General features: G+C 42.6%; 1 protein-coding gene across 1 annotated transcript; it reads right to left on the reverse strand.

Annotated features, from left to right (window-relative positions):
- Positions 1-5,449, reverse strand: LOC132872840 (cyclin-O protein B). Its single transcript, XM_060907935.1, has 3 exons — positions 5,249-5,449; positions 2,706-2,891; positions 1-567 (listed from the first exon to the last, which is right to left on the reverse strand). Exons 1-3 carry the CDS (start codon positions 5,447-5,449, stop codon positions 1-3), a joined length of 954 nt encoding a protein of 317 aa, XP_060763918.1.
- Positions 5,450-13,338: the final 7,889 nt, after the last annotated feature.

Raw genomic sequence — 13,338 nt, forward strand, 5'->3', positions numbered from 1 at the left:
TCAGAGTGTTATTAAGTCCTGAACTGACTCCTGATTGAGAGACACTAATAATTTCAGCTCTTGTGTGCATTGCTGGATTAAAGTATGATTGTCCAAGCCCTGTGGGTTGTTATCTACAACACAGAGAAAGTCTAACATCTCTGATGAGCTGGTGTGTTTGACTGAGGACTCTTTTAATTGTCTCCTTAATAGGTCCTTTGTTAGATTTAAAGCACTTTGTACAAGCACAGATGGCTGGTACTTGTTGAAAGCGTAGTCTGCCATACTCAGCTCACACACTTTGCAAGCTAAACATTTATACCTCTTCACAGTGAAGAGCTGCTCTTCAGTGGCTTTCCAGCTCCTGTGGTTGTTTCCTTCGTCTGGGATTTTTTCCTCCGTTCCAGTTGCATATCTGGAAAACTCCTGACTGATGAAGTAATCAAGAAAGAAAGCGAGGGTTGGTGCAGCCAGGCGAAAGTTGAGTCTGAGGAGAATGAGGCACTCGAGATTGCAGAGCTGCTCTCTGGAGAAAGCATCACAGCACAGTGAGAGCAGCTGCTTAATGCGCGGGGAGCAAACTTCAACCTGAGGGTGATAATACAACAACACACACATATCAACACTGCAGGGTTTTACATGATCATGCTTAATGCCACTTTTTACATTTAAAGTCAGTTTTTGTCTGATAGAAGAGAAGTCCTCCTGTGAATTCATTAACCACAAACTGATGACAGTATCAAAATAAAACAAAATAAAGCACTTATTTTGACTATCCATGTGTGCTGTTGTATTTATTTCAAATCAATCCTCTCTGATGTGACATGTGGGAATTGCAATTCATTATATTGTAATAGTTTCTGCTAATGTTATACATTCATCAGCCATAACACATTATGAACACTGACAGGTGAAGTGAATAACATTGATTATCTCATTACAGAAGCACCTGCCAAGGGGTGGGATATATTAGGCAGTAAGGGAGCAGTTAGTTCTTGAAGTTGATGTGTTGGAAGCAGGAAAAATGCGCAAGCGTAAGGATCTGAGTGACTTTGACAAGGGCCAAATTGTGATGGCTAGATGACTGAATCTGAGCATCTCCAAAATGGCACATCTTTTGGGGTGTTCCCGGTATGCAGTGGTTAGTACCTACCAAAAGTGGTCCAAGGAAGGACAACCAGTGAAACGGCAAAAGGGTCATGGATGTCAAAGGCTCATGGATATGCGTGGGGCATGAAGGCTAGCCTATATGGTCCAGTCCCACAGAAGAGTGACTGTAGCACAAACCACTGAAAAAGTTAATGTTGGTTAAAACAGGTGTCAGCATTAACTTTTTCAGCGGTTTGTGCTACAGTAGCTCTTCTGTGAGATTGGACCATATGGGTTAGCCTTCATTCCCCATGCTAATCAATGAGCCTTAGGCAGCAGAGTGGTGCAGCAGAAGCGTGCTGGGTCCATAACCCAGAGGTTGATGGATCAAAATCATTCTTTGCTAAGTGCCTTTTAAAGGGTGGCGTAGTGGTTAGCGCTGTCGCCTTACAGCAAGAAGGTTCTGGATTCAAGCCCAGTAATTGACAGGGGCCTTTCTGGGTGGGGTTTGCATGTTCTTCCCATGTCTGTGTGGGTTTCCTCCAGGTGCTCCTGTTTCCCCCACAGTCCAAAAACATATGGTTAGGTTAACATGGGGTGGCCTTAGGCTGAGGTGCCCTTGAGCAAAGCACCTAACCCCCAACTGCTCCTTGGGTACTGTTAGCATGGCTGCTCACTGCTCTGAGTATATGTGTGTGCTCGTTGCTCGCATGTGTGTGTTCACTGCTTCAGATAGGTTAAATGCAGAGAGGAAGTTCACAAGTGTACATGTGATGAATAAAGTTGTTCTTCTTCTTCTGCTGCCGGTTCATCGGTTGTCCTTCCTTGGACCACTTTTGGTAGGTACTAACTATTGCATACTGGGAACACCCCACAAGATGTGCCATTTTAGAGATGCTCAGACCCAGGCTCTAGTCAAAGTCACTCAGATCCTTATGCTTGCCCATTTTTCCTGTTTCCAACACATCACCTTCGGGAACTGTCTGTTCTCTTGCTGCCTAATATATCCCACCCCTTGACAGGTGCCGTTGTAACGAGATAATCAAAGTAATTCACTTTACCTGTCAGTGTTTTTGATTTTATGGTGGATCAGTGTATGTTTTGCTTCGTTACGTAGTGCTGTTCGCAGTCTGAGTCACACTAATGCACCAGACATTCAGTGTTTCAGCTTTCTGATAGAAGAGAGACAGCACAGCCTAGTGGCAGCTGGCACAAATCTCAGTCTAAGTCCAGGGAGAAGGTTTTTATTTATTTATTTGTTTATTTATTTATTTCTGTTCAAAATGAGAAATGTTTCAGAATCCCTAAGTGACCTAGAAAATAATCAGGCAAATATCTGACGCCTCATTCCATCTGGGTCCTTCAGGGTCCACAGACCTAATAATTATGATGGTGCATGCTGTTATGGGAAAATAATCAGCATCAGGCCTTTATCATCCTGAAGTAGATTATTTTCCGATATTATTTATTTATTAAAGAATTTTAATAAAATTAAGTGGCGCTGACAGTTAAATGTTATAACACTGTATTTTTAATGTACAGCAGTAACCTTTGATTTTGTCATGTTAAAAGAAGCTGTGAGATGTCAATACAGTACACAGGCAACAGATCCAACAACCATCCTTCATTAAACATACATGTTTGGTTGCGATCAGTAAAGACGTCACGCCGAGTAACTGGAAGCAATCTGCTGCCACTGACGTTGTGACCAAAAATCGGTCCATGATGTTGACGGCCAAGCAGCAGGACTCAAACGACAGCTTGAAGTGTTTATAAACGGCTAGGAGCCAGCTCACCAGTTTACAGCGTGCCTCGGCGGTTATCTGGGAAAACATGAGCATTACATTCACCTTGTCTTAATAAAACAATTCAAATGTCTAAGATGATTAAAAAATATTCAATATAGTGTGTCACCTACTGCCATATTTTTGCAGGTGAGGTGACCAGAGAAAGCCCACATAGACACGAGGAAAACCTGCACAGAAACTCCAAACAGACTACTGCATCACCCAGAGTTCAGGGTCAAACCTGTGACCCTGGAGCTGTTAGGTGGTATAGCTACGTGCTGCACCAGCGTGGCATGGCAGCATGCGGTTACAGGAAAATAATCAAAGACAGAGTGGTGTGGCGAGTGAAGCTGTGATTTAATGAAGTAGATTTCACCCCTGATCATTTTCCAGTAACACCCAACAAGTCTTTTATTCCAGTTATGTCGATCCTGAGACACCAGTAATGCTGACCTCTCCTGCTCTTTGGACCTGCCTGATCTGTCCTGATGCCCTACTTCTGGCTGGAGTCTCATCACATCGCTCCTGTGGAGGATGGCCCCATGTGGACAGTCGAAAAAACACTTAGAAGATGGCTCTGGACACTTACAGTTTTGCTATGATGGCTGAGGACTACAATTGCCTTGATAACTTTAGGACTGCAGTTATCATGAAGAATTTTTGCACTCACATCTCCATCAATGAACAATTGAGCAACAAAATAGACTTCATGCTAAAACTAGAATGAATTTCCTGGTTTCACAATTGTACTTTGTGACTATACAGGACACAGTTATATAAGCAAGTTATTTATAATCATGCTATCTGTTATCACCCAGATGAGGACGGGTTCCCTTTTGAGTCTGGTTCCTTTCAAGGTTTCTTCCTCATGTTGTCTGAGGGAGATTTTCCTTACCACCATCGACACAGGCTTGCTCCATCTATCTATCCATCCATCCATCCATCCATCCATTATCTGTAACCGCTTATCCTGTTCCACAGGGTCACAGGCAAGCTGGAGCCTATCCCAGCTGACTATGGGCGAGAGGCGGGGTACACCTTGGACAAGTCACCAGATTATCGCAGGGCTGGCACAGAGACAAACAACCATTCACACTCACATTCACACCTTTAGAGCCTCCAATTAGCCTAACCTGCATGTCTTTGGACTAACCAGAGCACCCGGAGAACATGCAAAGTCCACACAGAAAGGCCCTCGCCGGCCGCTGGGCTCAAACCCAGGACCTTCTTGCTATGAGGCGACAGTGCTAACCACTACACCACCGTGTCGCCCCACAGGCTTGCTCACTAAGGATAAATACATTTCCATCCATCCATTATCTGTAGCCGCTTATCCTGTTCTACAGGGTCGCAGGCAAGCTGGAGCCTATCCCAGCTGACTATGGGCAAGAGGCGGGGTACACCCTGGACAAGTCGCCAGGTCACTGCAGGGCTGACGCATAGACACAGACAACTATTCACACCCACATTCACACCTACGGTCAATTTAGAGCCACCAATTAACCTAACCTGCATGCCTTTGGACTATGGGGGAAACCAAAGCACCTGGAGGAAACCCACGGAGACATGAGGAGAACATGCAAACTCCACACAGAAAAGCCCTCGCCGGCTGCTGGGCTCAAACCCAGGACCTTCTTGCTGTGAGGCAACAGTGCCACCCCACAGGCTTGCTCACTAGGGATAAATAAATTTATTAGGAATAAAATTAGTTCATTCCTAATAAATGTATTTATCCCTAATGAGCAAGCCTGTGGGGTGGCACGGTGGTGTAATGGCTAGCACTGTCGCCTCACAGCAAGAAGGTCCGGGTTCGAGCCCCGTGGCCGGCGAGGGCCTTTCTGCGCGGAGTTTGCATGTTCTCCCCGTGTCCGTGTGGGTTTCCTCCGGGTGCTCCGGTTTCCCCCACAGTCCAAAGACATGCAGGTTAGGTTAACTGGTGACTCTAAATTGACCGTAGGTGTGAATGTGAGTGTGAATGGTTGTCTGTGTCTATGTGTCAGCCCTGTGATGACCTGGCGACTTGTCCAGGGTGTACCCCGCCTTTTGCCCGTAGTCAGCTGGGATAGGCTCCAGCTTGCCTGCGACCCTGTAGGACAGGATAAAGCAGCTAGAGATAATGAGATGAGAATGAATAATGATGCATCATATTTTGTATAGTTTGCATCTGATTAATCTGAGATGCGTGTCTACAGACCAGCTTCGGAAGCTGTATTAGGAAGATTTGGGTTTCATTCATCAACATCATTCATCCAAGCACTCCGGCTATTCCAGGCAATTGAACCAGCAACCTTTTGGTCTCACAGCTGCTTCTCGAACCATTAGGCCACAACATCTCCCATGGACAACAAACTTCTGAATGAAACTGCTTTGAAAAGAAAGCTTGAAATGGTAACCTGTGGCTGGCGAGCCAAACAGTCCAGAGGCAGAAAGTCCTCCTGCTTGTTGGTCTGAATGATGAAGCAGCTCTCATCGTGCTGGCTGTGCAGGTCCTCAGCTGCCAGTCCGTGTCCTGACCATGGAGCTGCGACGTGCTGCTGGGATGGAGAAGGGCTCTGGAGGTCCTCTTCAAAACCAGAATCACTTAAAGTGGACATGTTCATTCTCTTTCCCCTCCTACACTGTCGCAGACTCTGATTTTCCCCTCAAACACAAACCATAACTTTGTTGGACAGCGTGACGTGAGATGTGACATTTTCCCGGGTACCTTAGCGCGCATTGCCTCCTCGCGCCCGCGTTGCCGTGGCAACTCACCTTAGGGAGCGGCGTAGCGTCCCATATGGTCGCTACAGGAGAAGCAGTGCAGTCCCAAACACAGCACATAGTGCACTCTGTACTCTACAACCGCTGTGATTTTACACATAATGTAGTGCGCTTCTATAGGGAACAAGCAGCGAATTGTGACACAACCTAACGACATTGGACTATACAGTGGTGCTTGAAAGTTTGTGAACCCTATATTCTATATTTCTGCATAAATATGACCTAAAACATGATCAGATTTTCACACAAGTCCTAAAAGTAGATAAAGAGAACCCATTTAAACAAATGAGACAAAAATATTATACTTGGTCATTTATTTATTGAGGAAAATGATCCAATAAGTGGCAAAAGTACACTACCGTTCAAAAGTTCGGGGTCACCCAGACAATTTTGTGTTTTCCATGAAAAGTCACACTTTTATTTACCACCATAAGTTGTAAAATGAATAGAAAATATAGTCGAGACATTTTTCTGCCATTTTGAGCATTTAATCGACCCCACAAATGTGATGCTCCAGAAACTCAATCTGCTCAAAGGAAGGTCAGTTTTATAGCTTCTCTAAAGAGCTAAACTGTTTTCAGCTGTGCTAACATGATTGTACAAGGGTTTTCTAATCATCCATTAGCCTTCTGAGGCAATGAGCAAACACATTGTACCATTAGAACACTGGAGTGATAGTTGCTGGAAATGGGCCTCTATACACCTATGGAGATATTGCACCAGACATTTGCAGCTAGAATAGTCATTTACCACATTAGCAATGTATAGAGTGTATTTCTGATTAGTTTAAAGTGATCTTCATTGAAAAGAACAGTGCTTTTCTTTCAAAAATAAGGAAATTTCAAAGTGACCCCAAACTTTTGAACAGTAGTGTATGTGAACCTTTGCTTTCAGTATCTGGTGTGACCTCCTTGTGCAGCAATAACTGCAACTAAATATTTCCAGTAACTGTTGATCAGTCCTGCACACCGGCTTGGAGGAATTTTAGCCCGTTCCTCCGTACAGAACAGCTTCAACTCTGGGATGTTGGTGGGTTTCCTCACATGAACTGCTCACTTCAGGTCCTTCCACAACATTTCGATAGGAATAAGGTCAAGACTTTGACTTGGCCATTCCAAAACATTAACTTTATTCTTCTTTAACCATTCTTTGGTAGAACGACTTGTGTGCTTAGGGTCGTTGTCTTGCTGCATGACCCACCTTCTCTTGAGATTCAGTTCATGGACAGACGTCCTGACATTTTCCTTTAGAATTTGCTGGTATAATTCAGAATTCATTGTTCCATCAACGATGGCAAGCTGTCCTGGCCCAGATGCAGCAAAACAGGCCCAAACCATGATACTACCACCACCATGTTTCGCAGATGGGATAAGGTTCTTATGCTGGAATGCAGTGTTTTCCTTTCTCCAAACATAATGCTTCTCATTTAAACCATAAAGTTATTTTTTGGTCTCATCCGTCCACAAAACATTTTTCCAATAGTCTTCTGACTTGTCCACACTCAAAAAAATGTTCTATTGGATTTAATTAAAAAAGTTATGTCAAGTGGTTCCACAAAACTGTGTTGCATAGCTTCTAAGATACTCATCTCATCTCATTATCTCTAGCCGCTTTATCCTTCTACAGGGTCGCAGGCAAGCTGGAGCCTATCCCAGGTGACTATGGGCGAAAGGCGGGGTACACCCTGGACAAGTCGCCAGGTCATCACAGGGCTGACACATAGACACAGACAACCATTCACACTCACATTCACACCTACGGTCAATTTAGAGTCACCAGTTAACCTAACCTGCATGTCTTTGGACTGTGGGGGAAACCGGAGCACCCGGAGGAAACCCACGCGGACACGGGGAGAACATGCAAACTCCGCACAGAAAGGCCCTCGCCAGCCCCGGGGCTCGAACCCAGGACCTTCTTGCTGTGAGGCGACAGCGCTAACCACTACACCACCGTGCCGCCCCCTTCTAAGATACTGTATTCTTTAATTTGAGCTCAATGAAATGCAGTAAATCATACACAAGTGAGTTGAGTATATTCAAAGTAACTTGGTTAGTTCATCTGTATTAAATACTCTTATGCTGAATCAAATTAACGCTGTTCAATTCAATCAATTAACCTTTCACAGATAAGTAAAACACAGTCAAGCTAATTTACTTTAAAGTAACACAGTTGCGAGGAACCACACTTGACATAACATTGTTATGTAAATTCACACAAAACACAGTATTCTTGTGTAAATCCAAGTAAATAAGCTGTAGAAGGAAACACCATTTCAAAATAAACCTGCATTTATTCAGCCGTGTATATTGATTTCAACAATTTCAGTTAAACTGAATATTTAGTTTCTTTACACACAACAGTTCAGAAATACACAATTTTCAGTTCCATGAACCTACAGTTGACCATCGTAACCGTAAATTATCTGCTAAGGACATATAGGAACTGTCCTAAGGCAAAATGACGGAACATCACTGAGCAGCAAATTTCTCTGAAGGAACTCAAGGAGGTACGGCATCAACAGAAGGACAAACGTTGTTAACGCTGAATGTAATAGGCGTTTTATTTAGAAAGGTTGTATTGATTTAATGACATGTTGTTGAGTTAATATAAAGAAGTCAATCATAATTGAAATAAAGCAACTGACTTAATTACACCTTAAAAAGCGACTTTGTTTGGTTAATCCAACAAAAGAGGATTCTATAACACCAGCAACAGAGTGAGTTCATTTTTTTCAGTCCACGTGATCTTTAGCAAACTGCAGATGAGCAGCAATGTTCTTTTTGGAGAGCAGTGGCTTTCTCCTTGCAACCCTGCCATGCACACCATTGTTGTTCAGTGTTCTCCTGATGGTGGACTCATGAACATTAACATTAGCCAATGTGAGAGAGGCCTTAACTTGCTTAGAAGTTACCCTGGGGTCCTTTGTGACCTCACTGACTATTACACGCCTTGCTCTTGGAGTGATCTTTGTTGGTCGGCCACTCCTGGGGAGGGTAACAATGGTCTTGAATTTCCTCCATTTGTACACAATCTGTCTGACTGTGGATTGGTGGAGTCCGAACTCTTTAGAGATGGTTTTGTAACCTTTTCCAGCCTGATGAGCATCAACAACGCTTTTTCTGAGGTCCTCAGAAATCTCCTTTGTTTGTGCCATGATACACTTACACAAACATGTGTTGTGAAGATCAGACTTTGACAGATCCCTGTTCTTTAAATAAAACAGGGTGCCCACTCACACCTGATTGTCATCCCACTGATTGAAAACACCTGACTCTAATTTCACCTTCAAATTAACTGCTAATCCTAGAGGTTCACATACTTTTGCCACTCACAGATATGTAATATTGGATCATTTTCCTCAATAAATAAATGACCAAGTATAATATTTTTGTCTCATTTGTTTAACTGTGTTCTCTTTATCTACTTTTAGGACTTGTGTGAAAATCTTTTGAGGATTTAGGTCATATTTATGCAGAAATATAGAAAATTCTAATGGGTTCACAATCTTTCAAGCACCACTGTACATTGAAATGCTCATTAATTGGGTAGCCTAGCCTAGTCTAACACACACACACACACACACACACACACACACACACACACACTTCTTTCAGCTCTTTTTTCTATTGTCTGCTTTTAACTTTTACCACTAAGGACAAAGGAACTACTGTATGTTTTTAGCATAATAATTAGTATATCCTGTCAGTATTAATATCTTGGCAGATATCAGTTTACTGTTTTCCCCCTTGTGGTATTTATATCCAGGTTTAATGAGTCAGTTCATTTGATATGTTCATGGCTTCTTGTGTAAGAGTAACACAAACCCTCAATAACTACAGCAATAATTAAAAAAAATGTAAAGTTCAGATTTCTCTCATTTCTTGTTAAGTATTTATGACTCTCATGTAATGACAGAGACTAATTCAGTAAAGTAGTGCTTTTCCACCTTTTTCCTTTACTTCCAACTTCCATCCATTATCTGTAGCCGCTTATCCTGCTCTACAGGATTGCAGGCAAGCTGGAGCCTATCCCAGCTGACTATGGGCGAGAGGCAGCGTACACCCTGGACAAGTCATCAGGTTATCACAGGGCTGACACTGAGACAAACAACTATTCACACTCACGGTCAATTTAGAGCCACCGATTAACCTAACCTGCATGTCTTTGGGGGAAACCGGAGCAAACCCATGCAGACATGGGAAGAACATGCAAACTCCACACAGAAGGGCCTTCACCAGCCGCTGGGCTCGAACCCATGACCTTCTTGCTGTGAGGCGACAGTGCTAACCACTACACCACCATGCCGCTCTTACTTTCACCTTTTTTTTTTTAATAAACAGGAAGCACTTTGTTCATTGTTAGTTCATTAGTACTGACCTTCTCATCAGTCAGCACTGTAGTTGTGTTCAGTACTGTGGATAAAAGAGTAGACCTGAGCGTTGAACTGAAGGATGAGTGTCTCTGTCACTACCTCATGTTTCAACATGTTACAGTAGAACATGTAGGTGTTTCCTTTTCCTCCCAAGAACGCATGTCGAAATCCGCTTTGCTAATTTGCCAATATTAACTGGCTATATTTAACCAAGTTAGCATGTTTTCTTTGCTAATTCCAATAACATACGCTATATGGCCAAATGTTTATGAACACCTCACCATTATATCCATATGTGGTTCATCTCCAAACTAAATTTCCTTTCACTGGAACTAAGAGGCCCAAACCTGTTCCAGCATCGCAATGTCCCTGGACGCAAAGTGAGCTCCAGGAAGACATGGTCTGCCAAAATTGGAGTGGAAGAACTGAAATAGAATAGAATAGAATGCCTATATTTGTCACTATACACATATACAATGAGATTAAAGCATCTCCAATAACAGTGCAAACAGCGTGTAGAGAGAGAGAGAGAGAGAGACGAAGGGGGGAGAAGAAAAAAAGGGGGGTTTAAGGGGGGTAAGGTGCACAGTCTGAGGTGTATGTGTTGTGTTACACATTATGGAGTGAGGTACTGCACATATAAAGTATTGCACAGAGACAGTCACATTATAAATTATTGCACGAGAGAGTCACATTATAAGATAAAATATTACACATTATGAAGTATTGCAAGGTAAGGTAAGGTACACAGACTTGAGGTGTATGTGTTGTGTGTAAGGTGTACAGTCCTGAGGTGTATGTGCTGTGTGTAAGGTGCACAGTCCTGAGGTGAATGTGTTGCGTTTCACATTATGGAGTGTGGTATTGCACATTATAAAAGTATTGCATAGAGAGTCATCTTATAAAGTACTGCACATTATAAATTAGTAAATTAGTAAAATAGTAAAATAAATAGACTATAAAGTCAGAGCATATCCGAGTTCAGGGCGGTTATGGCTTTTGGAAAGAAGCTGTTTTTTAATCGATTTGTCTTTGTCCTGATGCACCTGTAGCGCCTCCCTGAGGGCAACAGGTTGAACAGATCAAAGCCAGGGTGGGAGCTGTCCGTGATAATGTTCTTAGCTCTGCTAAGGCAGTGGGAGGTGTAAATGTCCATCAGGGAGGGGAGAGGGCAGCCAATGATCTTCTGTGCTGCCTTAACTACCCTCTGGAGCCTCTCCCTGTCTACAGCAGTGCAGCTGCCGTACCATACTGTAATACAGTATGTCAGCATGCTCTCGATGGATGAGCAGTAGAAGGTCAGCAGCAGGTTGGAGTTTAGGTTGTACTTCCTGAGGACTCGCAGGAAGTGTAGCCGCTGCTGGGCCTTCTTAATGACTGCTGTAATGTTTGCTGACCAGGAGATGTCAGCGGAGATGAGGACACCGAGAAACCGGAAGGTGTGGACCCTCTCCACATACACGTTGTTGATGTAGAGAGGGCTAGGTTGGTGCTGTGCTTCCTGAAGTCAACAATGAGCTCTTTGGTTTTCTTGGTGTTCAGAGCGAGGTTATTTTCTGAACACCAGGCTGCCAACTTCAGGACCTCCTCTCTGTAGGCTGCCTCGTCTCCCTTTGAGATGAGTCCGACCACTGTGGTGTCGTCAGCAAACTTGACGATAAGGTTGTTGTTGTTGTGGGTCGGACTACAGTCGTGGGTGTAGAGGCAGTACAGGAGGGGGCTCAGCACACAGCCCTGTGGAGAGCCGGTGCTCAACGTGCGGGTGGAGGAGAAGTGGGGGCCAAGTCTCACAGTCTGGGGCCGGTTAGTAAGAAAGTCCTTTAACCAGGCACATGTGAGAGGGGGGAGGCCGAGAGTGTCCAGTTTTCTAAATGGATTGCACCTCAACCCCACTGAACACCTTTAGGATGAACTGGAACTCTGACTGCACCCCAGGTCTCCTCACCTGACTTCTACTGCTCTTGGAGCTGAATGAACACAAATCCACATCGTTTCTCTTTACTTAGTTGAGTTCTTGACATAGAGTGGCTGCTACAATTATTGACAGTCCATAATTATTTACACCTTTTCAGATTTACCAATAAAAAAACAATTTTACAAAGGTGAGTTTCAGTTACAACAGTTAATTAATCAACCGGAAGACCACCCTTTGATCTTGTCATCTGATGACACAGCTCGTTACCGGAGATGGAATTTTTTTTAGCACGATCAGCAATTTGAAGAAAACCCAGATGTTATCGCAGGTAAGCATGGTGGAAAGATTATGGATGTTTTTTTACTCATCAAATTCACCGATATTTCATGATCTCCTTGTCAAAATCTACTTTGTTTCTTACTCTTTCATTTGACAGTGGCCATTTTGTATCTAAACACGCATTCTATGTAAAGCAAATTTTAAATAAAAACTGTTTTGTTAACTTAATACCACAGACCGATTTTTAAAAAATAATCATCTGGATGTCGATAATTGTGGAATGGTGTTGATAACTGTGGACAAAGGTGTCGATAGTTGTGGAATGTTCCCACGTCATCTGATACGCTAAGTTATTGGGAATCGACTCATTTTTTTCCATTGGAAGTTTGAGTAATTATTCATGCACAATTTATGTATTGAAAGTCTTTTCTATTTTTCCAATGATTGTTAAGGTGTCGATAATTGAAGCCACCACTCTAATATGGATTACTACAATTGTTGAATAGGCTATTTACTGTATTATTATTTATTATTTGATCTGAAACACATTAAGAAGGCAAGAAACTAGTCCACTAATTAACTTTGGACGAAGTAACACTGTTAATTGAAAAACCACCTTATGAAGCTGGTTAAGATAATGACAATAGTGTCATCAAGGTGGCTACTCTGAAGAATCTAAAATATGAAATATTTTGTTTTTAATACTTTTTTGTTTACCACACAAGTCCATGTTATTTAATAGTTTTGATGTCTTCAGTATTGTTCTATAATGTAAAAAACAGTCAAAATACAGAAAATCCTATGAGTGAGTAGGTGTGTACAAACTTTTGACTGGTACTGTGTGGGTGTGATGATCAAGTGTCTGCAAACTTTTGGTCATATGGTGTAATTAGGTAGGTCCAGAAAGTCCAGTTGTAGCTAATGGTAAATATTGCAAACAAAGATTGAACGACGTTTTCAGGCAAAACTGCATAGTTCCTTTGAAACAAAACTCATGCTGTAACAGCTTTAGATAAGTAATAAAAGTTATTTTCACACGAAAACATGACATGAACTTAATTTCATCAGTAAAACCATTTACTTTTTACATTTACAAGTAGTGACTTTTTTAAACTTTCACTTGAGTACATATTTTGGCCCCCCCCCCACAGATCAGC

The sequence above is a fragment of the Neoarius graeffei genome, chromosome 24 (genome assembly GCF_027579695.1).
Source record: "Neoarius graeffei isolate fNeoGra1 chromosome 24, fNeoGra1.pri, whole genome shotgun sequence".
In the NCBI taxonomy this organism is placed as follows: domain Eukaryota; kingdom Metazoa; phylum Chordata; class Actinopteri; order Siluriformes; family Ariidae; genus Neoarius; species Neoarius graeffei.

Bases quoted from the DNA above. Each gene is read 5' to 3' on its own strand.
- LOC132872840 (XM_060907935.1), bottom strand. From the start codon at position 5,449: ATGTCCACTTTAAGTGATTCTGGTTTTGAAGAGGACCTCCAGAGCCCT. The intron at 2,892-5,248 runs GTTACCATTTCA...ATGTTTTCCCAG, and splicing joins GTTTGGCTCGCCAGCCACAG to ATAACCGCCGAGGCACGCTG. The intron at 568-2,705 runs GTATGTTTAATG...TATCACCCTCAG, and splicing joins TACTGATCGCAACCAAACAT to GTTGAAGTTTGCTCCCCGCG.